Source organism: Sebastes umbrosus, chromosome 23, assembly GCF_015220745.1.
Source record: "Sebastes umbrosus isolate fSebUmb1 chromosome 23, fSebUmb1.pri, whole genome shotgun sequence".
Classification (NCBI taxonomy): domain Eukaryota; kingdom Metazoa; phylum Chordata; class Actinopteri; order Perciformes; family Sebastidae; genus Sebastes; species Sebastes umbrosus.
This window is the reverse complement of record NC_051291.1, coordinates 13,356,784-13,383,616: the sequence shown is the minus strand read 5'-3', so window position 1 is coordinate 13,383,616 and position 26,833 is coordinate 13,356,784. Positions and strand designations below refer to the sequence as shown.

The 26,833-nt window shown below is 41.6% G+C and overlaps 1 protein-coding gene across 2 annotated transcripts; it reads left to right on the top strand.

Moving 5' to 3' along the window:
- Positions 1–901: 901 nt before the first annotated feature.
- Positions 902–25,344, top strand: hgfa (hepatocyte growth factor a). Of its 2 annotated transcripts, none has more exons than XM_037761275.1 (18): positions 902–1,171; positions 7,433–7,595; positions 7,739–7,851; positions 8,510–8,624; positions 11,873–12,015; positions 12,716–12,836; positions 13,037–13,155; positions 15,693–15,864; positions 16,058–16,209; positions 17,281–17,374; positions 18,488–18,627; positions 20,709–20,741; positions 20,986–21,094; positions 21,190–21,264; positions 22,670–22,807; positions 23,028–23,134; positions 23,246–23,379; positions 23,600–25,344. In XM_037761275.1, the coding sequence occupies exons 1-18, from the start codon at positions 1,108–1,110 to the stop codon at positions 23,774–23,776; spliced, it is 2,169 nt and encodes a 722-aa protein (XP_037617203.1). In that variant the 5' UTR covers positions 902–1,107; the 3' UTR covers positions 23,777–25,344. The 2 variants fall into 2 exon arrangements, with proteins under 2 accessions (XP_037617203.1, XP_037617204.1); XM_037761276.1 differs by having other exon boundaries at positions 903–1,171; positions 16,076–16,209.
- The last annotated feature ends 1,489 nt before the right edge of the window (positions 25,345–26,833 follow it).

The following is a 26,833-nucleotide window of genomic DNA, read 5'->3' as shown; positions in this document are numbered from 1 at the left end:
AAAAATTCCATAATAACCTTTCAGCATATTGTAATTCAAGTGCTCTGAGAGAAAACTAGACTTCTGCAACTCCTCAAGGCTCTGTTATCAGGCTTTAATAAATCTATCCCGTGACGGAAGACTTGGGCCAATCACAGGTCATTCAGAGAGAGAGAGCGATCCTATTGGTTGTTCATTCAACGGAGGCATCTGTCAATCACTCGTAAACGCCAATCAAACGGTCAAACTAGCTGATCAAATATGAATCAATATTCTGTTACTGTAATGTCTATTTCTCTCCTCAAATGTTTTCAGAAACATCTTGTAGTGTTTATAAAATGAGAAAGTTTGCTCCGGCTGGTGGGTGGTGCTTGGTATTTCCTCAACTGATCTCAACATGGCTGCCGGGTAACAAACCCTTCTCATTTTACAGCTAAACTGTACACTAGAGGAGGTTTCTGAAAACATTTGAGGAGAGAAATAGGCTTTATAGTAACAGTATATTGATTTATATTTGGAGACAGGTTAGTTTTAACCTACTGATGATGTTTTGCTGAAGAGTCGTGGCTCGATCCGCAGATGCTCCGGGTCACATGTCGATGTGTCCTTGAGCAAGACACTCAAACCCAAATTGCTCCCGAAAGCATAGCCCTGTGTGAATGAGTATTTAAATTAGATCCTGATGGGCAAAGTTGGCACCTTAGCAGCCTCTGCCATCTGTGTGTGAATGGGTGAATGCTGACATGTAGAGTAAAGCCCTTTGAGTGGGTGGAAGACTAGAAAAGCGCTATATAAAAGCAAGTCCATTCACCATTTGACATGCAGAACATTTAGGCTTGTGTGAGTCACATCCGATTTTATTTTGAAAAAAACCCCAGCCCGGATGCTGCACTATTTAATCCAGCAGGACTTGACGCTGCTGAGGAGAGACGCTGCTAGAGAGAGAGAGGAGCGCGTTCAACTCCAGTAGAAGGGGGTTGAACCGAGGACGTGTGGCTTCTTTGGAAAAAGTGGCATCTTGTGTGAGGAGAAGAAGACGAGTCTCCACTCTGGACTTCAACACACAAACCACCAAGACTGTCGCTCATTTACATCAGGATTTTCTAACCTGCTTTCGACTTCCCAACCATGAGGACAAACGCATGGATTTACCAAGCTGCGCTGTGTGTTGTGATCACGATATTGGATACAGGTGAGACATGGGGGAGCTCTGCTTCTATCTGCATGAACACTGTCTGCTGTGGTTCATTTTGTATCTCTCTTTTGATCAAATTAATTTGATTCCTTATGTTCTGATTATTGTCTATAGCTGTGCATTAAAGTGAGAAATACAGAATAAAGAAAAAAAGTTAAAAAAAAGTGGGCAAAAAAATGATTTTTCACATTTCTAAATTGGATTTTTTTTTCCAGTCAGGACTTGTCTTAAAGCAGCCTACTTTTTAAACATAGTGTTCTGGAGACCTGTCAATAATTTAATATATGTCTTAATTAGGGCCTATGAGTGGTATATTGCATCAACTTGATCACAAGTCCTGTCTTGCACTGTTGATTTGCATGCTCTCTGATGAAAGACTTACTATTTTTTTGAAGATCAGGAGAGTACATTTCCAAACATTTAATAACTGTTTTGTACAATACAACTTTGAATGAAATAATTGAGCAGCATATTGATCCCCCTCCTGGGGGTCCCATTATTTCAGTTGGGTCTAATTGCAAGTTTGCAAATTAGATTTAAAGCTCAGTATGCATTTAAATTGTTTTGTGCAATAATAATTTGATGATCAGAAAGTTTCCTTCCTCCAGAATAAGTGCTATAGTAACGGTGCCAATTCCTCTGCGTAAAGGTATAGAAACCCGTACCAAAGCGCTTTGGTTTGAAGTGCATCTGCTTTGTCATTAAACTTTTTTGGTCATTTGCATCTGTTGGACTGACGCCAGATACCCAGAGGATGCAGTGCATGTTCTTCAATAACCTCGCACCCCGGAGGCGCACACACGACTAAACTAAACTCATTCAAAACGAGCTCCGCGCCGCTCCTTTTTTATGCAGAAGCGCAGATTATCGTCTGCATACAGAGACATCCGTCACGCTGACATGTCACCGAGTAAAGCGCTGAATCCATAGTTACCACCTCCAAGGGGTGCCGACCCTGACCTCTGACCTCCCTGAAGTTGGGGAAAGTATAAAAAAAAAAAAGCGCGCCCCGGCTCTGTGGTATTCATGCGTTTTTGTCCCGGTAGAGAGATAGAAAAGGGGTGTGTGTGTGTGCATGTGAGGGAGAAGGGTTGAGGAGGGGGGGTAACATCTGGCTGCTGAGCCCAGCTCCACATTTTGCTGCTCTCTGAAGCAGATGTAATGTCTGCTTAATTCCCAGACAGAGGCACACCTTTAACCTGCTACTTTCCTGTTGTTCATTTATTTATTTAAAAAGGATCCCCATTAGCTGATACCAATGGCACCATCTAGTCTTCCTGGGGTCCGAAATCAAGTACATTAATTTATCACATACATACTATATATACAACATCACATTTGTGTTACACCTATAACACTCAAATTTTCAAACATATATAAATTTCACATTCATACACAATCTTCCTAGCCTCAAGGCCCATCATCAGGGAAAAGGAACAAAATGAAAAACCATACATGACCAATACTGAACTATCGATCAGCTGCTTAAGTAATGTATTCGTAGATGGTATCTGAATGAGGATTTGTTAGAGGATTGACGGGTGTAAAGAGGGCAGCTATTCCAATGATTGATGGCACGGTAGTCTTTTTTAAGGCGTTAGATTTTGGGTGAGGTAACATGATTTTGGCCATCACCTGCTGTTCTAGTGAAATGACTGTGAACGTCTCTGCATTTGGTGATTTGACTGTATAAAAACTCGGGTTTAGTAGAATAAATGCTGTTACTAAAGTTCATAGTAGCTGTTCATAGAATATATATGTGTTCCTCATCTTGTTCTTATCAATTCTTTGCAGCTTATTTTCTAGGAAAAGCTTGACTTAAAATACTTATCCAGCTGACACTTTTTGCTCAAGGGCACCTATAAGTGGAAGTTTTCTGAGGGAAGGTCAAAGTGTCGGTTCATTCACCTTTTCCTATCCACATTTTTCAAGCCCAAACTATAGGGACTCCAACTCGTCCCTGTAAGCGATGGCTGCCTCTTCTCATTAAATCTCACACTCGCCCATTGAGCACGTTTTTATTATAATCTCCCAACTCCAGTGACTGTTTGGGATTTGGAGATAGCAGGAGTCCGACTGCAAGGAGAGGAAGAGACTAAGTGAAATCTAATTGAGCAGCCTGGCCAGACATCAGGGCTGGAACAACACTGTGATGAGTGCCAGATGTGGTCCAGTGGAGCCCAAAACATTAATAACAAGTCCTCCCCAAAAACCATTTTCAACCACGAAGAGCCTCTAAACGCTCCACAGTTTACAATATCCTAAGTACACACACAACGCCTTGTGTCGGATCTTGGCACGGGAGCGTGGATAGCTGTAACTCGGTAGCATGAGATTTTCCTGTGTGATTTATATCGCACTTGCCCCCAAATTATAAACGGAAAACTATTGTAACTAAACACATAATGCAGTTAAAGATGGTGCTGTGGCCCTCAGATCCATTCCGCTGAAGGATGGGCTCTTAACTTTTTTCCAGTATAGGTAGAAAATGAATGATTTGTATCACAGAGGATTTGGATTTAAAATATGGTTTTGTCCTGCTTTTGAACCCACTCGGGTCTCCTATACATTATGCTATGTCTTTGCAATGATATCATTCTCTTTTGATGTACTTCTTTCCAAAGAAATGGCTCTCAACAAAGGCCTATAACAAAAATAATTCATTATGTGTCCTTTTTCGAACTTTGGCAGTTTTCCCATTTCTCCACATACTGTGTGTTTTCTAGTAGTGTTGGATGCCAATAACTGAGAGATTAAACATAAAGTGTATACATAAAACTTAATAATGCGTAACATCAAAGCTTGCCTGCGAAAAAAGGAATTATAACTGTTTTGTTCCCTAAAAAACGTCACCCTCGTTGCTTAAATTAAATTAAACAGCAGGAGTTCTGAGACTTTCATGAGTGTTAAAGGGGAACACCACCTAAATTAAGAATTTAATTTTATGTTATTTCCATGGCCTAAAAAAGCTCAATCAATATTTGTGAACATGAGCTACTCTCTCTCAAAGCCAGAAACCAGAGAAGAAAGTCTCAAACTTGTGATGTCATCGGGTATAAAGTCTCGAGCTGCTCCATAGACAATGAATGTGAGACTTCTGTTTTTAGACCAAAATGAGCTTTATTCTATTGTAAGTTGTGAAACAGAAAATATACCCGTATACTCAGAGAACAGTGCCCTGGGGGCTCTCAGTGTAATCTATAATATCTCTCCCCATTCATTGTCTATGGAACAGCTCCACACTTTATACCCTATGACAATACGAGTTTGCGTTTTAGCGCTCTAGTTTTTGGATAGACACAAGTTTGTGCAAATCCGCAAACTTGCGCCATTCACGCATGTCGAAATATTTCAATATTTCATGCTGTGTCGCGAAAGCCTATCAGCGTTGAGATTCTCCTTCTGTCGTCACTTAACGTCCTGACGTTGTTGAATCAGAAATGAAGGGGGAAAAAAAACTATGTATCAATGTATGTGTATAAACCATACACCGTCTATGGTATAAACAACAAAATCGCTGCCATACTGATGCCTAGATGACGTTATCTTGAGTGTTGATGGAGCAGCCACAACGTTAGTATAGCCTGTCACGGATCGACCCAAACTCCATTTAGAAAACAAGCATTTTAAAAGTTGTTTGCTTGTCATCTTGCGGACAGACCTGACAAAGCATGAATTCAGACTTTTTACAAATCTGCATCATTATGTAGTTGTTTCGGCATCATTTTTTATCCGTTTATTGCAATCAAATCCCAGCACAATCTGTTCATTTTGGGTTCATACCGCTGCAGCTGCGCATGGATTGCTAGACACGGTGAATACAGCTCAGTGCTGCCGAATGTTGTTACGAACCCAGACACGACACGGCATATGGTTTTCTGATGTATCGGAAAATTCCACAACATGCACCTTCTCCCCTCCGGCACACCTAGCATGAGTGATGCAAATGAACACAAATGATCGCCTGACGGTTAAACTCGTGCGAGTAACGCAAAGTGGAAATCTGCTTCGCGGTTGGTGTGAATGCTGCATTTGACCTGTAATAACCTGTATGAAATTTGAAAATGGGCGTTGTTCCACCTCCTAAGGAGTCACACATGCAAGTTGCTGTAGGAATACTGTCGGAAATCCCGGATATCCATTCAATACATCTACAATAACATAAATCTCCAAATACTCCAATTTTTTGGGATCCGTGTCTGTTTTCTGAAAGCAGTAAAAATATGAAATATGCTTTCATGAGCATTAAATCTCCAGCTGAGGTACTGGAGCACGTTTGGATGGACATCATTCTGTTCTCTTGGCTGTCTTCACAGTTCAGCACCCACTCTGCATTTCTCAGCTACCTTGGTTTGAAGCAGGTGTGCCGGGGAGCATTTTGATCCTGGACGCACTTCATACAAAATTTTCGGACACATAAACTAGTCCGCTACCTCGGTTCAGCCAGCACAGCAGAAGCACGACCTAGAGAAAGGTTTTCTCAAGAGTTTTCAGGGGTTCAGGACTTCGCACAATGATGTTTCAGTATGATTCGCCTGTGCGGATGCTAATACGCCAACAAGCATCAACATGTAGTTGAAGGATGCTGGCCCCCCAGTTCACGTATGACAGTGAAATAATTTCATCTTTTGCTCCACTTCCTCCCATGCCAAGACTCTGAAACCAGCGTTCACGCCTCCTGTTGTTCTAATAGTCGAAACCACCGTGAGGAAAACTCCGGGAAATATTCTCGTTTTGACAAGTTCCTTGACATCAGCGGTGAAATGTTTGGCCGCCTCCCAGCGTTTGAGTAATGTTTGATGCTTTGTCAATGAGGAGGAGACAAATACATTCCACATGTTTTTATCATTTTTTTTTCTTTTTGCATTTTGTCTTTACATGATAGCTGACAGAGTAGATACAGACAGGAAACAAGAGAAGAGAGAGAGAGGCACAATATGCAACAAAGGCCACCTGGCTGCCATGAAGCCCCCCAACCTGGTTATTCTGAACCACATGCCATTTAAATATTAAAGCGATATTTGGTGTGGGAAAAGAAGTAAACAATTAGAAAATATAAAGCATAATGTAGACGGATCATAACTCAAAACTGTTGCTTGTACTCGCACGAAACAATGCGGCGCACGAGCTACTGGCACGCACAAAGCTGTTTATGTTCGGCATGTTCGTTGCAGCGTACTCCGAAACGCCAGGAGGGTTACAACAAAATCTTCTTTTAGTAGAAGCAAGAAGTCAGCAAGTGTCATCGAAAAACGCCATAGACCAAACATGAAACTCCTGAGTGTCGAAGAGGATATTTTTTGTCAATATTTGTATTGAATTTTAACATAACACAAATAAATGCACAATCTTTGACCAGGTAAAAATAATAATTAATACTAAAATAAATGAAAAAAAATGCAGAAGGAATTGTAATTAACTATAAACTCATATAACATTCATGGACACAGGCCTACTTTATCACCTTTTATACAATCCCTGTTAAGAAAAGAGTCAAATATTTGGAAGAACAAATAATGAAACCAAGATTAAAAGGTTGAATATGTTGTAAAACAATTTGATTCAGCTGGCAATTTTTTTTAAAGCATATTAAAACAAACTGGCTGTCTTTCTAAAAAGCCTGGGACATACTTTAATTTAAGTTATATGCTTTTATCAGTATTTGTCTGAAAAGCCCCGTGCGTGCAGCAGGCCGTAGTTACAAAAATTCAGAGGTGCGCGACCAAGCGCTGTGACCAACCTTGCGCCGGGGACACGGCGGCGACTCATAAACCTATTCTTTAGGCAAGGACTCAGTCCTTGTACGGTTGCGTCGAGAAGGAAACCAACAAATTGCAAAAAACTTGCAAAAACTCTCGCGAGACTCGCTGCCCCTGCGACCTATCCTAACCTCAATCAAGGTCAATGCCTAACCATAACCATCTCGCGAGAGTTTCGCAACTCGTGGGTTACCTTCTCGACATGAAAAGCATCACGTCATTGGACAACTTTAGACGGATGTATGATTGAAAAGTCGGTCATGTAAAGGGTTAAAAACACTGCATTGACAATGCATAAAAATTGGGTCATCCATATGTTTGCCTGTTACGTTCTTGCCAATTCCTAGTCATGCTCACATCTTGGATAAATGTTGAATGTGAACGTTATTTACAGGTCAGAAACATACAGCAACTCCCATACGAGATGGACCTGGCATTAACAGCGAATCTAATGGCTGTACCAAAAACATGCAGATAACGTGTCTTCATGTTCTTGCAGGTTTTTGTAGAAGCACTCATCAGTCGTTACAGAAGTATGAGAAGAGTGAGAGTCACATGCTGGTTTGCACAGACTGCCCTCAGCCCCCTTTGGTGCGAAACAGCCGATCGCAGGAGCACTGCGCCCGCAAGTGCAAGAAGGTCAAGAAAAACTTCCACTGCAGGTCAGTTTCTTTTCTGTGTTCCCCCTGGAACATGGCCCTCAACTTCTCCTCGTCCTCTCCTCCTTGTGTTGACACAGTATTTACATATTTTTGTTGTTTATCGTTCGCTCATCTTTCAAACTACTTCCCGTGTGTCTCCACAGGGCTTTCAACTTTCAACGGCACAACAGGAAATGCCACTTGCTCCCTTTCGACCGCTTCATCCACGGCGTGCAGAAGCAGGCCAACGTCAACTTTACTTTGTATGAAAAAAAAGGTAAACGGCGTCACATTTACATGCACAGGCAAAAAAAGCCCTCTTAAAGTCGAGTTCATGCACTCTGGTGTTTTTTTTTTTTCTCACGAGAACATTCAGGTGCAGACGGATTTACACAGGCAAATTGGTGATTGCAGGTTGCGCTTCTTGCGTCGGCCTTTTAAGCTCTCTGTTTTCTCTTGTTGACACAATAAAAGCAACCAACCCCCCTACTGTTTAATCACCTTGGCGGGGAGAGTCGCACGCATAAACACGTAGCACACTTAAAGTGGCGTGTAAACACAAAAAAATGCATTGTTTACAGTTAGAAACGCAAAAAGACTTTCTCCGAATCAGGCTGTGTGTAATCTAGCACTTTAGGATTTACTGCGAAATTTACAGAAACTCCCCCCGGTGACATTTAATGAACTTCAGGGAGTTGTCTTGTTTTGGGAATAACACACAAGCCGGGTCGCACTAAAACGCTGGCTGTAAAAAAAAAAAAAGCCTTATTGACCTTACATGGGAAAATATATTCCAGGTGGTCATGACAGCGGACGCAAATCAACTTTTAATTGACTAAACGGTGTATAAATTGGCACACAACGAGTACACAGACACAACTTGTAGAAGTGAATGTTTTTTAAATGCCTTTTTATGCTTTTTTGCTCTCACTTAGATTATATAAGGGAGTGTATGGTCGGCACCAAGGACAACTACAGAGGGAGGAGGTCTTGGACGAAGTCAAACATCACTTGCCAAGCATGGTCCGATAATAACATCAATGAACACACGTAAGTCCTCTCTTTTTCTTTAATCAAGAAAGAGTGCAAAATGTTGGGGGGAATTATTTATTTACATGTTTCCTTGAGAGTTCAGCGCCTTGCTCGATGACACTTTTTAAAGGAGTGGAAGGTGTTAATCATTCACTTCCCCCCTCCGCCAGATTCCTGTAGATTTGAACCAGCAGCCTTCAAAGTCTGCTTCTCTAATCTTTAAGCTTCCGCAAAAACCTTCCTGGATGCTCCTTCTTCTGATTTCTCTGATATTGAACAGGCCTGCAGCAGCTGATTTATAGATGCTCAGATCATCCCCCTTCCACCTTAGAGGGTTAAAGAAAGGTGGAGTCTTGGAGACGGGTGAACGTTTAGCCAGAAACAAGTTTTTCCACGCATGCAGGGATGTCCTCTCTCCGACGAGGTTGTTTTTCTGCTTGCACCGTAGGCCGTCAGGTGTTTCCCGAAAGATGTTTTCGCTCGGCACGACAGTTCTTCTGTGCCAGCGTCTCATTAGTGGGGCTCATTAGTTACAAGATATTTTAACTGCGGCAGAGGGGGGGTTTGAGGGACAGAGTAATAACAGTTTGAAGAAGTGAAAAGTAGACAGAAGGGAGGTGAAAATGAAAGAAAGCACCAACATTTTATAGACTGAAGTCATGTTTTTGTCTGTTGTCCAGCTGAGCTCACAGACATACTGGAAGAAAATACAAGTTCAGTGATCCCCCCCATAATTAAAGCACATTACAGCGTTGATCCCCCATCCCCCTCCTCTATATACTTCCATTCCCTCTCCAGAAGCAGCTCCTCCACATTAGGAAATCCTTTGTCATTGTTTATTTGACACACGGTTCCAGTCCTTCGTCCCAGATGGCAAATGTAACATCGCCCCGGCTTGTCAGCGACTTTTTTAACTTTCAGAGGGTCAAAGGGAGCTTTACTTAAGGGAGATTTAGTGCCACCGTGGGGTTACCTAACATGGGACTGTCCTGCTGTTTGAGAATTACCACCATAATGAACCACGCACCATTTGAGCTTCAGGTAACTATTATTTTCATGCTTGACCGGTCGCCGTTGGGCCAGGGGGGTGATTTCTCAGGAGGTTCCCTTCCAGGAATGGGACTTCCACCTGTTGTCTATATTTAGTTTTTGAACCTAGGGTTTCTGAAAGAAAAGTGTTTATAGATGTCCAGCCAAGCACGGAGAAAGGAATGGAAAATTTCTATTTAATAATAGATAACATTGCAGTCATTTTAGTTATTCCCATCGGGATATTCTTTTATTTTTTCTACACATTTCCACTGGGAGGTCAGCGAGCATGCTCAACTAAAACACACAGCTTCTTGCAGAGAGTTAGACGAGAAGATTGATACCACTCTCATGTCTGTATGTTAATATGAAGCCACCAGTTAGTTTAGCTTCACATAAAGACTGGAAACAGGAGGAAACGACTAATATGGCTCGTCCGATGATAACCTTTTAAATTTAATTTAAAATTAAACAGACAAAAATGACAGGGCTATATATCTTCTGATCTAACTCTTGGCAAGAAAGTGAATTAGCTCATTTCCACAAAATTTCAAACTATTCCTTTCAGGGACACCCTGCTTCCAAAAAAAAAAAAATCATTATTTATGTCTCAAGGTGCTCGCTCGCTCTAATCTCTCAATACGTTATTCCGTTGGATGCTGCATAGCGTTTGAAGCATGACTACCTTTGTTCCAGGTGCACGTTTCTAGACATTTTGCAGCCGTTACTTCAGGTCTAGATTTTCATCTTTAGTGATATACAAAATCTAGCCAAGTTCAGCCGGCTACAGAGAGCGAAGCATGTGTGTGTCTGCGCTCCGATGGGAACAGACGTTTTGGCAAGGAGATGAATAACTGGCCAACATCTGTTAGTGCAACATCATTATGGCTAACTTGCTCCCATGCAGCGGCCTTTTTTTACGGACTCTCACCAGATGCAACTTTTTTTTTTTTTTATAAAGTGAGGGACCTTGTAATCCCATTTATAAATTAGGGATACAGATAGCAATATATCGAGTTTGTGAGTTACACACAACAGATGTGAGTTTTAGCACTTGGCAGACCGCTGCAAAAGAAGTGTTTTGTTGTAGTTTACATGCATAAGTGAAATGTCGCTGTTAGATTTAACCCTGTCGTATTTTTCTGGGTCTTCCCATTCTTTCTCTGTTTTTTTTGCTAAAATTCAATGCCTGAGACTTCTTCTTCTAGATCTGGGTTGAATGATGTCGTGCATTAAGTGTAGAAGCCTTGTGTAAGCCCCAGGGCACGGAGGGGAGAGCGGAGCAGACTCCCCCAAGAAAAGAGTCATTGTCTGGGGTAGTGTTTTCAGACAAGCTGCTGAAGGGAGGGTGGACTGGATCTTTTTTTTTTTTTTTTTTCTCCTGCACATGTTGTTTCTTTTTTACATCATCAATTAAACACCGAGCTCTGTCGCCTTTTCGCTCACTCCATTATACTCACTTTTTTTCTTTTTGAAGCACTTAAGTCACTTGTTTCCTTTCACCCTTCTTCTTCCACGACCACAACTCCCGTCTTCCCTCTCTGTCTCTCTGTCGGTGGGAGGGGTAATGTGGTCGGCATGGATCAGGGGGGTGCTGACATGCCAGCTTTTCATCATCCCGCCCTGACAGAAGACGAATTTCACACACCGTTCATTTAGCACGGGGGTCCCACGCCGCTCCTCGTTGTTACATCCCATATGTTTGCACTATAGCCGGGGTTCTTTTTCTCGCAGTCTTACAGTCGCTTGTTCACGCTGATGCGAGGTAGCGCCGATGACAGAGAGGGATTAGGTTTAAACGTGTTCAAAGGCTGCCAGCAAAAGACCTGCTCGGTCTGCTCCAAGTGGTTCGTGGCGTTGTTCTGTGCTGTTGGCGGTTACTGTGCTGTGACCGAGTCTGGCTGCTTCACACATGAGGGAGCTGGGATTATGGTAGGAATCGGCGAGGCGATCATGCAAAAGGTGCAAACCTGAGGAGATATTGATGACTTACTTTGCATAAGATTTATTCGACCATGATTTGAAATGTAACCTGGTCACACTGTAGGCACCGAGCATTACTCAGAATGAAGCTTAATGCCTTTTGAATTTATTTGGCTTGTTACTGAGAGCACTAGCAGGCACGGCACTGTATACACCACTGGCGCAGCCAAGTGTGCAAGTACTCCCTAAGATGTATTTATACAGCTTACAGTATCAGTTAACACTTTTAATTATGTCTGTCTACTCCCCGTTAGGTTTTATCCCGATAGGTACCCAACGCAAGACCTGAGGGAGAACTTCTGTCGGAATCCCAACAACGACCCCGGTGGTCCGTGGTGCTACACCACAGACCCCAACGTACGGGCCGAGGAGTGTGGCATACCGCAGTGTTCAGAGGGTAAGACAAACGACGTCACTGTGACAGTAACATTGGGCCAAAATAAATCAGATTCACGTTAGAATAGATTCTTTTTTGTACCTTTTCCTCAGGTGTTCTAACATTTAAAGGTCCCATATTATGCTCATTTTCAGGTTCATACTTGTATTTTGTGTTTCCACTAGAACATGTTTACATGCTGTAATGTTCAAAAAAAACTTTATTTTCCTCATACTGTTAGCCTGAATATGCCTGTATTTACCCTCTGTCTGAAACGCTCCGTTTTAGCGCATTTTGACGGAATTGCAACAAAATTGTGTTGCTAGGCAACAGCTTGGGTCCATGTGTACTTCCTGTCAGCTGATGACATTCACATCCACAGCAACCAGGAAATAAACTGGGACACATTTAGAATGTTTACATTTAAAATTGTGTAAAGGGTCTAAATATTGTGTATTTGTGACATCACGAATGGGCAGAAATCCTGACAGCTTGTTTCAAATGTAGAGTTTCTGAATACGGGCTGTGTGTATTTCCCTGTGGATTGAGTGTTTCGATACGTTCACAGTATTGATATAGGACTTAAGCCGGCTTTATAATAAAAAAAAAACATGAAAATCTCACTTTTTTATAATATGGGACCTTTAAGTCATAAGCTGTTTATGCATTTATTACTAGAAGAAAGAAAGTGTTGATAAATGTCGTTTTCCTTTATTGACAGAAGTCTGTGTGACGTGTAATGGGGAAGATTACCGGGGCAAAATGGACCATACAGAGAGTGGCAAAGAGTGCCAGAGGTGGGACTCGACAAGGCCTCACAAACACCACTTCCAGCCCAAAAAGTAAGCCGCAAAGCCGATAATCACATGCAGCACTAACCTTTTCTCACGGACAATGCTGCACACACCCACGACAGATGCTTAAGTAACTGACGCTAATACTCAGGAGAGGTAGACCTCACCAGTTGTTATGACTTACTTCCTCTCCCCTCCGTATTTTTTCCTTTCCCTCCCTGCGTCCTCCTCTCCGTCTCCTCTCCCAGGTACCGGCACAAAGATTTAAAGGACAACTACTGTCGTAACCCAGATAATCGTCTTCGTCCCTGGTGCTACACTACGGATCCCAAAACTCCGTGGGAGTACTGCAACATCACTGTGTGTGGTAAGAGGCCTATGTACTGTATCACGTAGTTAGAAATCCATTATAAGGTTCAAATGTGGACATGGCGTTGCTTGGTTTTCGGTGGGTACCAGATAGTGGTTTGAGGGTGCCAGGGTGGTTTGTAGGACTTTGGTGGTTGTGGTGAACTGAGTAAGAGAGCTCCTTTTCTCCCCTCCTAGAGTCTCATAATGCTTTTGTTTACCCATCTGGGTGTTTCATGTGGTGCCTTGCTTCAAATCCTTCCACCTCAACAAGGAAGAGTAAATAGGTTGTTAGTAAAGGGGAGGGGTGTGACATCAGAGACCACTCACAGATGACAAGGAGAGTGTTACAATAGAGGCTATTATACAGAGATGCATCACATGGCCATCAGAAAGCCTAATTGTTGTTTTAGTGGTATGAAAAATGATGATGCATACAGTACAGACCAGTGACAAATTAAAGGAAACAAATGGAGAGGAGGAACATAATGAATGCAGATGCAGAGACCAGACACAAAGTCTGAATGGTTTGATTAGTTTGAAAATGATGTGAATCATATGTTAGGGCCAGGCGACAACCTGAAAAGTGAAGCCAATGCTGAAGTGCCTTAAACTTGCATTCTTTCTAATAGCCAGCAGGGGGCGACTCCTCTGGTTGCTAAAAGAAGTCTGATTGTATAGAAGTCTATGAGAAAATGAGCCTACTTCTCACTTGATTTATCACCTCAGTAAACATTGTAAACATGAGTTTATGGTCTCAATTGCTAGTTTCAAGTCTTCTTCAATACAGCATGATGTTCATTTAGTAAATTATGGTCCCATTTAGACTCAAATAGACCATAAAACAGGGGATGATTTAGGGCGTGGCTACCTCGTGATTGACAAGTCGCTACCACGGCATTGTCTGGGCTGGGAGTTGTCCGTGTTTTCGTCTTACAATTTAAAACCATACACAGTGTGTTTTCAGTTCAAGAAAGTTAATTGTAACATTTTGGTTGCCTAAAAATGTCTTGTTCAGCATTCAGTTGTACTTAGCTCTACCCTCTCGTGTCACTTGTGGTTGCAAAAAAAGCCAAGATGACGACAGCCAAAATGCCGAACTCGAGTCTTCAAAACGGCAGTCCACAAACCAGTGGTTGACGTCACGGTGACTACGTCCACTTCTTATCTACAGTCTGTGGTTATGGACAGATCTCAGTCCAATTGAAAACCTATGGGAGATTTTAGATTTACATGACAGCATTAATCAAAACACTGCTGATACAGCTCACTCGTGCGACTCAGAGAACCGGGGTTACACCAAGCAACCTGAAGTTATTTATCGAGAGAAAATGCCAAACTGTCTCTGGTTCCAGACTGAAAATTGGTTAATCGTAAAAAATAATTACAGATTAATCAATGGTGCAAAATAATCACTAATTACAGCCCTATTCTATTTGATACTGTATATAAACATGTTTTAGACCTATATGTTGAAGCGGATAAACAATATAACCTCACTTGAGTCCCATTTGGCAGAGTCTGACAGAGTAGTAGTTTAGATAACTTTTGCCTTCATATGTCATCCAAAAGACAGAGGGGGGAAAAAAGAAATGGATGCCAAAAATAGGTTACACCATTGGAGAATTTATTCTTTTCTTTGAAAGCACAATGAAATATCCCCCCATGCACGCCCACAAAACACACAGCGCATCCCTCTTTGTCTCCGTCAGACTCGTACGCACGTGTACTTTACCGTACACGTTATGATTTACAGCGGAGGGCGGAGGATCTGCATTTGTCCAGATGTGTGCATCCCTCAATGCCTGCCCTCAGAAAAGATAAAAACCACTGACCTGTACTCCGCAGTGCACACACAGACACTGGCATGCATTACATCAAGCCAAAGAATCCCTCTTTTCCATCCCGCCTTCTCCTTTTCTGCCTCAAAACATTCCCTTTTCCTCCTCCATCTTCTCCCATCTCATTTGTCAAAGGCTAAAGAAACAGAGACAGAAAATCCAGAGGGGAGAACGCGCTCCTTCGTGTACTGCAATCCCCTACGCTGCTGAAAAGCAGAATTCCATCTGAAGATGTTTGGAATAGTTTTCCGGTGGATAAAAGTTGCCCCTGCCAGACCGGATTTGGATGTGATATCTTTGGTTGAGCTGCAATAAACAAATTCATCAAAAAATTGTAATGTTTAAGATTGAGACAAAGATGAATCATTAACATGATCAGGTTTTTCTTACAACAACATGTGACATTAAGTGGCATCAACAAGTTAAATAACTGCATATTGTTGTTGATGTCCCCTACGTGCAAGAATGTGGGGCACCGTTATTATGAATACACAGAAAGTTTCCTATCAGTTGAGGCAAGGGGGGAGTGCTACTGTTTTTGATCATCTGTCTCTAGGTTAAACATGACACATTCTTTTGGGGATTAATATCTCCCTCCGTCTCTCCCTCCCTTCCTCCCTCCCTCCCTCCCGCCTTCGCTTTCTACATCTCCCTCCTCCTTTCTCATGCTTCCACTCACAATTTCTATTTTTTTTTTTTGTCTTTTCTTTGCTAGATTCTGACTCAAGCGAGGACACAGATGTCAATGTAACAACATCCTGTGTCCAGGGAAAGGGCACAGATTACCGAGGCACAATGAATGTCACTCCAGAGGGTGTGACGTGTCAGCGCTGGGACTCCCAGTCGCCCCATAACCACTCCTTTCTTCCCCAGAACTTCAAATGCAAGTGAGTAATGTTTGTTTCCCGGCCTCTGACAGCTTGGATTCTCTCTGCTGGTGTCGAGAGTGTTCATTTTTGGTGCAATTTGACTGTTGAAATGCCAAACAAAATAAGAAATGTGATGAGCATGAAACATAAAAAAAAGATGATGGCTTTGCTGTAAAAATAAAATACATCAGCACCATCATTTAAATTGTAGTTTGTGTATGTGTTCTAGAGACCTCGGAGAGAACTACTGCCGTAACCCCGATGGTGCAGATTACCCATGGTGCTTCACTACAGACCCTAATCAGAGGATAGCCAACTGCACCCACATCCCCAGGTGTGATGCTGAGGCCACACAAAAAATAGGTAAATAAATGTACAACTTCAATTTTAATGGAACAGTTTGACATTTGCTGAGATATGAAGCCAAAGCGGAAGTGCCAAAAACTGCAGTTCCCCTAGTGGCCACTTGAGGCTGGCACCAAAAGCAAGTCAATCCCCATAGATCCCCATGTTAAAATGCCCAACTTTACACCAGAATTAAACATGTTTACAGCCTGGTACAAAAAATGATTTTGGTCTGTATAGCTTATATTCTGTAATAACTGTACGGGGCGTGAATTTTTATATATAACTCAACCGCACGTGCCGTTCACCATAATTAACACGTGGACGCTTTTAGTGACAGGTGGGTGCCGTACCAGGTCGCTAGCTTCCAGCTGTCTGCTGGTGACCCTAGCTACATATTTACCATACAGAAATGAAAGACGATTTTCTTATCTTACTCTCTCTATTTCCCAAAATGTCAAACTATTCCTTTAAGACTACCAGTGTTTTCTAAGCAGACTTCAAAAGACTGGCAAATATCCATGTTGTTTTCTTGAATAATGTGATTGAAATGCAGAACTACAAGCGGCTTCAAAAGCCATGTCAAGTGGAGTTACACAGACACTTTCTCGCTCCCGTAGGACTGGGCCACTTGGCAGCGTGCTTCCCAATGAATTCCATTTCATGGAAGAATAAAAAAAAAAAACACCAGACTTTGGCAATAGAGCTGGCTGTCATTTCCCATGTTTCTCTGCTTTACATTTACAGCGAGATGGCCACACATGTTTAAACTACAGCTCGTCTTCTGATTCTGCTTAAAGACATACAGAAAGGTTTAAAATGTTCTACCACCGGCTACGCGGGGGCCCTTGACATTAAATTCATCCAAAACCACAAAAACAAGCCAAAAAATCTGAACTTAATTATGTTATGTTTGCATCGATGAGAAAGACAGCCACCACCCAAATCATGTATGTAGCTCTTCTGGGTACTGCTCACTCACTGATTGCAGTTAAGTGTTTGAGAAACTGCTGCGCTGAGTAATTCTATGCTCTCCTGGGAATATTTATCCTGATGGTCTGAAATAATAATATCCCTTTTCTTTCTTAGAGTGTTATGAAGACAACGGAGAGACGTACCGGGGCACTTTATCCATAACTCGATCGGGGATTCCCTGTGCAGACTGGTCACATCACATAAACAGGTAAGAAAGCTGTTTATTCATGCATAAGAAAATGTGTTGTTTTGAACTCTCAGTCAAGTTTAAGCCGCACTCAGAAGCACTGTTTTATCCTAGAGAGGCTGACATTTCATTTCAGCTCAGTTGATGAGTGTTTGTTGACGACTCAGCTCCCATTGCCTTGTGAAAATCCCCACTGAAGCTAAGCAGTGAAAACAAACAGCGAGAGGAAATCAGGGGGTTCCTCAGGGGTCAATACCGGGCCCAATTATTATTCATCTAACTGACGAGAGAGGAAACCCTGCGGTGCTCTCCGAAGTGACCCATCCTGACGGAAAGGTTGCCCACTCCGCGCTCGTTGCTCCGTGCTTAAGTCAGTGCTGTTGGAATTACTTAATTTACAGGAATTTTAAAAGCCAAAACGGCACAGACAGATGGACATGTTCCAGAGGCGACCCCTGACCCCAGGAAGTGCTTTTCCGAGGGAAAGCAGATCAAAGCCAATCAGCTCCCTCGCACAGGCTGCAGCCAGCGAGTCTGCCCTGCTCAAGGTCAAGGGGTCACCCCAGGAAAAACTGCCGAGAGCCACAGCTTGTTTAACATCCTCCTGGGAAGTGGAATTATCTTCACCTCCTGACAAATTGTCGCCCATCGCTTAGCGTTATTTTTGTGTGCGTGTGTGTCCCAGCTGAGTAATTGCTTTCCAGTGATATTTTGGATATGTGCATTTAATTCTCTTAGAGCAAAGTGCAAAAAATTAAATGTGAATTCCTACAAATCGGGAGCACAACCGAATCATTCCACAGAGGATGTGGCTCCTGCTGGTCTGAGCCCCGCCGAATACTTAGAGTTCATACTTTCGTACTCCCATGAGTACTCTTCACAAAACTCTGCATTTCCTTCTACGGCCTCGGTGCAGCGAATGCATAGGATTCATTGCGCCATAGGAAGGCCAGAGTCAGACTTTCCAGGCATGCCATGGTTACTTACAGCGTATATGTACTGTATATGTGCATGCCGGTGTGTTTTTAGAGAGCGTGTATGAATCTAAATGAGACGTGGCCCGGTGTTAGTTTTGATACACTGTGTGCAAAATAACAAATGGAATATGAGCATGTGTATTTGTGTGTTTTACAGTGGGGATTCTCACTCTACAGAATCCCACGTAGGGCTGGAGAAGAACTACTGCAGGAACCCGGACCGGGACAAACATGGCCCCTGGTGTTACACCAATCCAAATAACCGTTTGGCCTGGGACTACTGCAAACTGAAGCACTGTGAGTGGCTTACATAACCTCGTCTCCTCTCATGTCAGTCTGTGTAACACGAGATGCGTCTGTGTTTTGTCAAAACCGCGAATGGAGTAATTTCATATTATTCACTTTCTTACTGAGAGTTGGATAAGTAAATCGATACCGCTCTCATGTCGGTACAGTAAACATGTTGCTAGAGCCAGCAAAACACCTCTAAAACCACAACGTACCGTTTTCACTCTTTGGTTTTTGTGCGGACTAAACAAACAAGATATATCATGTTAATTAGTGAGCTCTAGACGTGCTGATAGGCGGATTGTGTTACCTTGAACAGAGCCAGGCTAGCCGAGAGTGGTATCAGTCTTCTCGTCTAACTCTGGGCAAGAAAGCGAATAAGCCTTTTTTCCAAATTGCCGAACTATTCCTTTAAAGTTGATGGTCATTCAGGACAAGCTCAGGAGCATTGTTCACTTGTGCAAAAAGGAAGTATGTATTGGTACAAGTGACAAACAAACAGGCTACGAGTGTTTAATTCAAGCAGCGTGAGTTTAATTAAATTAAAAACATGAAGCGGGGTGTCTTCCCACGAGCATTGTGGTTTAGAACTCGATCCCTATTTCGGTCACATTTCTGAAAGCACAGCACATCCATTGCTGCCGATACAGGTGCAAATTGATGCAAGTACGTGTGCACATGTAAGCAGTTATTTATAGGACCAGTGTGTAGGATTCAGTGGCATCTAGCGGGTTGCAGATTGCAACCGACTGAATATCCCTCAGTTCACTCCTCCTTTTCCAAGATAACATGAAAAAAAGTCTCTCTCTCTGGAGCCAGTGTTTGGTTTTGTCCTCTGTGGGCTACTGTAGAAACACGCTGGAGCAACACGGCGGACTCCATGAAGAGGAACCTGCTCCCTATGTAGATATGAAGGGCTCATTCTAAGCTAATGAAAAAAACAATGATTCTTAGTTTCAGGTGATTTTACACTAATGAAAACATAGTTATGGATATTATATTCCATTTTTTTGCTAATAGATCCCTAAATCCTACACACTGGACCTTTTTTAAAAGTAGGAATGTGCAGAATGTTGAGAAAAAAAAATAGCAGACTGTTTTGAAGGTCTGTGCATTTTTACACCAGTTTTAGTGTGCACCTGGCTAATTGCTGCAGAAGGCAGGTGTGTGTATTTAAATATGCACGCACGTGACGGCTACCAGATGTGTCTTGTGCGCATCTCCAGAAATTAAGAGCACTTTGTCTGGAACATTTCATGAAGCTCATCAACAATGGGTAAAGTATGTCAGGATGTGAAGTAAGGTCAGCAGCAGACTCTGAACAAATAACAGCAATGGAAGAAAATTGTTGAGGATAAAGTTTCTCATAATAAAATGTCATGTTTAGTTATACTTACGTTGTGCAAAAGTTCTGCCAAGTATGTGAACAATGCCACCCAGATCCCAGCTGTTTGTCTGTGTGTACACATAGGTAAAGAAACATGTATTTCATGAGCTTTTCAGAATGTCAAACAGCACTTCTGCACGTTAATTGGCATTTAGTCTATAGAAAAAGACAGTGTTGGTATATTGTTGCAGTGTAATGAAATAACACAAGTGGTTTAGCTTTGCAGCCTTTGTCGACTTCAGCAAAAAATGTCATAACTGTGTTTTTACGTAATCCGTTAGCCGTGGCTTTGTCCAAATTGGCAGAGAATGCACGATGCTGCTCAAACATCAAACAGATGCAGGTCTCTGTCGCTGCCATCCTTTTTTACTGGCGAAAACACACACACTCGAGCGGCCGGACCCAACATTTTCTTTGGCTGGTTTCAATGAAGAGCCTCTCTCGAATGGCCGCAGAATAATTTCCATAATGTAAAACATATCTGCCGTGAAGTTTTTGAGGTTTTGAGCAAATGTATTTGCTGCGGTTGCGGACTGTTATAGCCTCCAACAACGATTGAGATTGAGACATAAAGCTTTTGTAAAGTAAAGAAGGGTGTCTTTTTCAATGAGTTTTCATGCTTTGTGTGTCAATGCGGTCTAAATTATTCCCTGCTGCTGTGGGGTCTCTTCTTACTGTTGTGCTTTTTCTTTACATCTATCAGGTGAATCAGCTACGCCGGCTCCTCGACCGAACAGTGAGTACCGCTTATCTGGCTTTTTACCAGTCTAGCCCTCTTCCTCGTCCTCTTATCGCTAATCTCGTTCCTTTTTCCTTTTAACTCTTTGTATCAAATCCGTCTGTTGTCATGTACCCGACTAAACAAATCATATTTTATGGTTGCCTTTTTGAAGTCTTAATATATACATTTTCCCCATTGAAATGTAAATAATACATCCATCGGTCTAACATGCGGCATGAAAAATGTCTTCTCGTTGAAGCTCTAGCTGGGCCCAAGATATCCTGCTTCGTGCATATAAACACCAGAATTGTCGGAGGACACCAAGTGCGAGGTACAGACGGCAGCTGGGTCGTCAGCATCCAGAGAGAGTAAGTCATTTTTTACGTCTGTGCTTTTACAAAACGTATCCGTTTTTATGCTTTTTATTTATATGGCGAAAAATCATCTTCTTAAATTTTCTTAGGAAGCTTCATTTGTGCGGGGGCTCGTTGATCAGAGAAGACTGGGTTCTGACGGACCAACAGTGCTTCACCTCCTGGTAATACTACTTTTCATTTCTGTCTGACAAACTTTAACCAAATCCTCCTATTTTTTTTATTTATTTTATTGTTAATATTTTTGCATGGACAGCGCACAATTAAAACTAATTGCACCAGACTTAGCTAGAAGCTAATTCACATCTGTTGTCCCTGGGCAAGTAGACAATAACAACCACATGACAATAAATACATTACATAAAACAACACAATATCAGGTAATGAATAGAATCAGTATGATATCATCATTCATTGGTGGTGACACTTTTGTGTTGACTTTAGCCAAAGCTTGAGGTTGGTTTTAAACACTCTCTCGTTTACTGTACCTCTTCCATTTACTCTATCTCTCACATTCTTTTCGTCTCGCTGCCCTCTTTTTACCATAGTTTAAAGTGTAGATGCAGGATGTACAGTATCCTGTTTACTGACAGTTACTCCAAGACAGGCCTGACCTGAGATATGGAACAGAGAATGGGTCGGCCTACAGATCTGTTTAACTTCAGTCAGTCATATACATGTAGTATCTCTACATCTGAAGTAGTGGTTTTAAAGAAAATGTCCCTATCTCTGCATGTACAGTCCTGCATGTATTGCATATGGTGTACATCAGTAGCTTTTAGCTGATATTATTAGGCCCTGTGTGTGTGTGTGTGTGTGTGTGTGTCGTGGAAAAAACATGGTCTGCTTTGAGACTTTGCTCTTTGTCTTGCTCATATTTGTCTGTCATGTCTTCACATTTGGCAAAAAAAGATCAATAATATATTACTTTTAAATTCAAATTGCTCTGATCATGTTTCTTTGAAGAACTTGTGCAGCAATGAATCCCGAAATGCACCTGGAATTTTGTGTTTAACATGTTGCAAATAATATGTAATATTACTTATAGTTCAACTGACTTCATGCAATATTTAAAGAGGACCTTTTATGCTTTTGTGCTTTTCCTCTTTCCTTCAGTGTGTTATATAGTTTTTTTTGTGCATGTAAAAGGTCTGCAAAGTTGCAAAGTCCACACCAAAGAGAGTTACTCTCCCCCACAGAAACACTGCTCCTGAACTGCCTGAAACGCCTTGCTTTTAGTCCTGCCTTATCCTCCGTAACATGGTGATGTCACCAAGTAATATATTTGCATAATACCTGCAAAAGAGGTGCTGCAGCTGAGAAAAACGAAACGTTTTTTGAACATTAAACCATGTGATATGGGTCAAGTTCCACTAACACAATCACGCAACTTGATAGCATCTTTCATCGCATCTTGCCTCCTAAACGCCCTCTTCTTTCAAACCCCACACCTCCAGTTTGTAACGCATGCTTTCTCGTAAAAGTTTTCCGTCTCCATCCCGATCGCCCACTCTACATGTAACAATGCCGTCGGTTTACAACTTACATCTCGGTCCTTGTGGTAATCAGCGTTCCAGATCTGAAGGATTACAGCGTGCAGGTCGGTCTGCGCCACCTCAATGAATCCTCAAACCACCCGAGACTTCGCATCTCTCGCCTGATCTGTGGCCCGGAAGGATCCAACCTGGTTATGCTGAAACTAGAAGAGTAAGTTCTCAACTACTCACTTGGTTTCCACTAATTTAAGATCCTAATGTTAAACTAACATAACTAGTGATATGGAAAACTATTTAATCTTTTGTATTGTACGAATTTTACTACATAAATTGATATTGATCTAAAAGATTTTGCATATACGTGCCTCTTATTTGTGTTCATAATGTTTTATTTTGACTGTAATTTATGACTAGTATTACTTTTGTTCCAGCCCTGCCCCTGTGTCCGAAGGCGCCTCCACTATTCATCTTCCAGTAAAAGAGTGTCACATCACCGAGGGCACCAACTGCACCATGTACGGATGGGGGGAAACCAAAAGTACTGCCTTCTTTCACCCCATATGCCGCGCCACCTTTGCATTTCAACCATTATTCAAAAACAAATATCTGAAGCATTTAACAATTACACTGCATGTCCTTCTCTGTTCAGACACGGGATACGACGAGGCACTGAACGCCTTGACCATGCCCATGGTCAACAATGACATGTGCTCACAAATCAAAGGGGATGCCGGGGAAAGCAGAATATGCGCCGGCGGCAAGAGAGGAGAAGGCGTGTGTGATGTAAGAACAGAAACGCAACGTGATTGTACATTAATTAAAGGTTTATCCATCCAAATACCACGGCAACATCTAGATAGTTTCACTGGAACTACTTTTCTTCTGAAGAAATAGTCCCAATGAAATTGAAAGTCGTGGATTATCTTGACTAACTGCGACAATTTTTACGTATTTTATTGCATTGGGGTGGCAGCAGACATTCATTCTTCACCCTTTCTTGCAGAAAGACAATGGCGGTCCGTTGGTTTGCCAGGAACACGAGCGCAAAGTCATCATCGGCGTCAGCATCCAAAGGACAAAGTGCGCCTCATCGCAGCCCGCACTTTTTGTCAACGTCGCTTTCTACTCCGAGTGGATATACAAAGTGTTCAAACTTTACCCCAGCTTGGAGAGGAACTGACGGTGTGGTGTGAAAATCAACCCCCGTGCACGACTTTACCACAGCACTGCGAGAGGAGGAGGGGGCGGCTTTGGTGCCAACAAATTCCAAGACCTCTCCAGCACGGCCCGCGGGGGAGAAATCAGCTTATGGAAAGCGGCCATTATGGGATTTTGTGGCTGAATTTGTCATTTTTTTACGGAGATGACGAGATTAGTGAAGACTGGATAAACCGAATGGAATCTCATTCGTTCTTCCACTTTTGCAAACGAAGACATTCCCGGGCGTCCGCCTTAATATCACTTTTCCAACCAAAAGTCTCGGGCACATGGACGGCATACTAATATTGTATTTTTTGACATGTTCAGAATTTCTGAAGCCATGCAAACAAAGACGATGAGAAGGACGCTCAGTATTATCTCCTGGAATATACTTGAATAAGGACAGTTATCTGGAGGTTACCACACGAGATACCCTCCTGTGACTTCTTTTTTTTTATGTGACGAGCTGGACTGCATTACTTATTACCTCCAACACAATGGATGTGGATGGATAATTGTGTTCCTTAATGCCAACAAATATACTAATCTGGTCATAAATTTTACAAATATAACAGCAAAAATGCGAAATATTATTCGACTTCGGAAATAATCCAACAAAGATTTATGGTAATACCAAAAGGGGAGGAAAATATAAGCATGAAAAGGTCATTATAAACTATCTATTAGGTAGTACACACACTAAAAGTCAAGCCAAGCCTCTTAAGTCCAGCAAATGTTAAAATTTGGCTTCAGATATACCAGTAGTTAAGTATATAAAACACACTATTGCTGCTTTAAAAGCGAACTGCAGCAGCCTTGGCAACCCACGCAGTGCTAATTGTGTGCAGTAGCTGGACTACCTTCTCCCCGGTTAGCCGTAACTGTTAGATTCCCCGTGAGAGGGTCTAAGTAGGATTGCTCCAAAATCTTATGCTAATATTTGTAGCATGAGAGAGAGCCATGCCAAATATAACATGGCTATTTGGTCTCCAGTTTGGAGGGAACTTTGGCCCCTGGTGGGCTGTGTGTGGTCAGTAGGATATTTTATACTTTTTTTTTTCCTTTTTGTTTTATGGAAAGTGATTCCTTATGTTTCATAACTGCAGATTTATTGTTTCTGCTGTGCTGTAAGATATTATAGGTCTTATAGATCTGGAATATGTTTGGTTCACTGAGCAACGTCAGATTGGCTTCTTCGTGAGTCTGATTATGTTTGATATATTTAAAGAGACTGGTAGCTTGTAAGTAGTAGTTAGGCATATTTATTTTTTTTAAATCAGCAGAAGAAATCGTTCGAAAAAGAATCCAGATTTTGGTGTGATATTTAGATTTATGTGTCTTTGTTCTGACAGTTAATTATGACCTCTAGAATAACTGGAGTGCATGTTTGATTCACAGGTAATAGCCACACAAACATGAGCATGCATCTGTTCAAAATGTACCTTAAAGGGAGATTTGTTAAGTATTTAATACTCTTATCAACATGGGAGTGGACAAATATGCTTGCTTTATGCAAATGTATGTCTATATTTATTATTGGAAATCAATTAACAACACAAAACACTGACACATATTGGCCAGAAACCCTCACAGGTACTGCATTTAGCCTTAAGAAATATGCTCAGATCATAACATGGCAAACTGTAGCCCAACAGGCAACAACAGCTGTCAGTGTGTCAGTGTGCTGACTTGACTATGACTTGCCCCAAACTGCATGTGATTATCATAAAGTGGGAATGTCTGTAAAGGGGAGACTCGTGGGGACCAATAGAACCCATTTTCATTCTCATATCTTGAGGTCAGAGGTCAAGGGACCTCTTTTCCCTGTCAAAATTGACGAAATAAAGCCAAATAAGTGAAGCAATAAAGGCGATAGCAAAGCATTACATGATCACTTGCTTAGTTATGATTAATATGTGTGATGTTTAGTTAGACTAGAAAAACAAATGTTTCTCTTACAAATGTCTCCGTCCATGACCACTTCTGAATTAGCAAAAGTTTGCAAATAGCCAGATGATGCCTGTAGCCCTAAATGCCTTAAATTATGCCAAAAATCCCAACTCATTTAGCAATAAAAGCAGTGTATTTTACTCATATTTGTGTGGCTCCTACACAAAAAGTTAAACAATATATTCTATTCTCAGCTCTAAGACTGTTCTGAATATCACACGGAAAATGGTACATAGCAATAAAGGAACAAACATTATTTTAGGGGCTTTCCCATCAGCCTTTGAGTCATTTTACCTTTGGTTGGTTTCAAAGACCGTAACTGTATACAATTAAATTATAACTGTGGCCTTAATCGTACTTTGAGAACAAATGCAATCCTCTTATAGCCTTGCACAGGTCGAAGCCAAGGTGAACGTCTATGAAGTAGCAATTTAAATGAAGAAAGCTTCATTGAAGGCAACTGACATGTAAGATAGGTGAAACCAAATATCCCATATTCTTGGTCACTGTGGCAAATCATATAATTGTATTGTAAATTGAAGTGTTATTTAATTTCCCTTAATGTAAATAGCCCAGTGCATTCTGTAAATTACACTTTGTAATTTTTGTAAATATCATACTTATAAGTATTTTTTACGTCACGATCATTCTGTTTATATGTTTGTATACTGTAAACTTTAAATATAACAGCTGCTATTTTGTGTTAGTGAGTTGTTTTATATCTATGATCTTTTTTCTGAATTGTAGTCTTTGTATTATTCCTATTTTAATAAACAACCTGACATTACATTTAGCTAAATTCTCCATTTCTTTCCCATGTGTAATATGTTTAAATGCCAGACACTTACTGTTTTTGGCAGTTTACTCTCGGTATCACTCAGAGCAGCAGATTCTAGTGCATGATAAATATTCTGAAGTGGCTGAAAGCAGTAGCGGTCATTAATACAGCCACTGAAGGAGATGAATAATGCCAGGTCTTTTGGATTACAAATTTGGACATCCCATACTTCAATGAGATACAATTTGGATAAGCTTTTCAGCAGCTCTGAAAGTTTTGGTTGCTCAATGTGAGATTAGATATACTTAA

Coding starts and splice junctions, on each gene's coding strand:
- hgfa (XM_037761275.1), top strand. CDS start 1,108: ATGAGGACAAACGCATGGATTTACCAAGCTGCGCTGTGTGTTGTGATC. Junction 1,172..7,432: donor GATCACGATATTGGATACAG/GTGAGACATGGG, acceptor ATGTTCTTGCAG/GTTTTTGTAGAAGCACTCAT. Junction 22,808..23,027: donor GTTATGCTGAAACTAGAAGA/GTAAGTTCTCAA, acceptor CTTTTGTTCCAG/CCCTGCCCCTGTGTCCGAAG.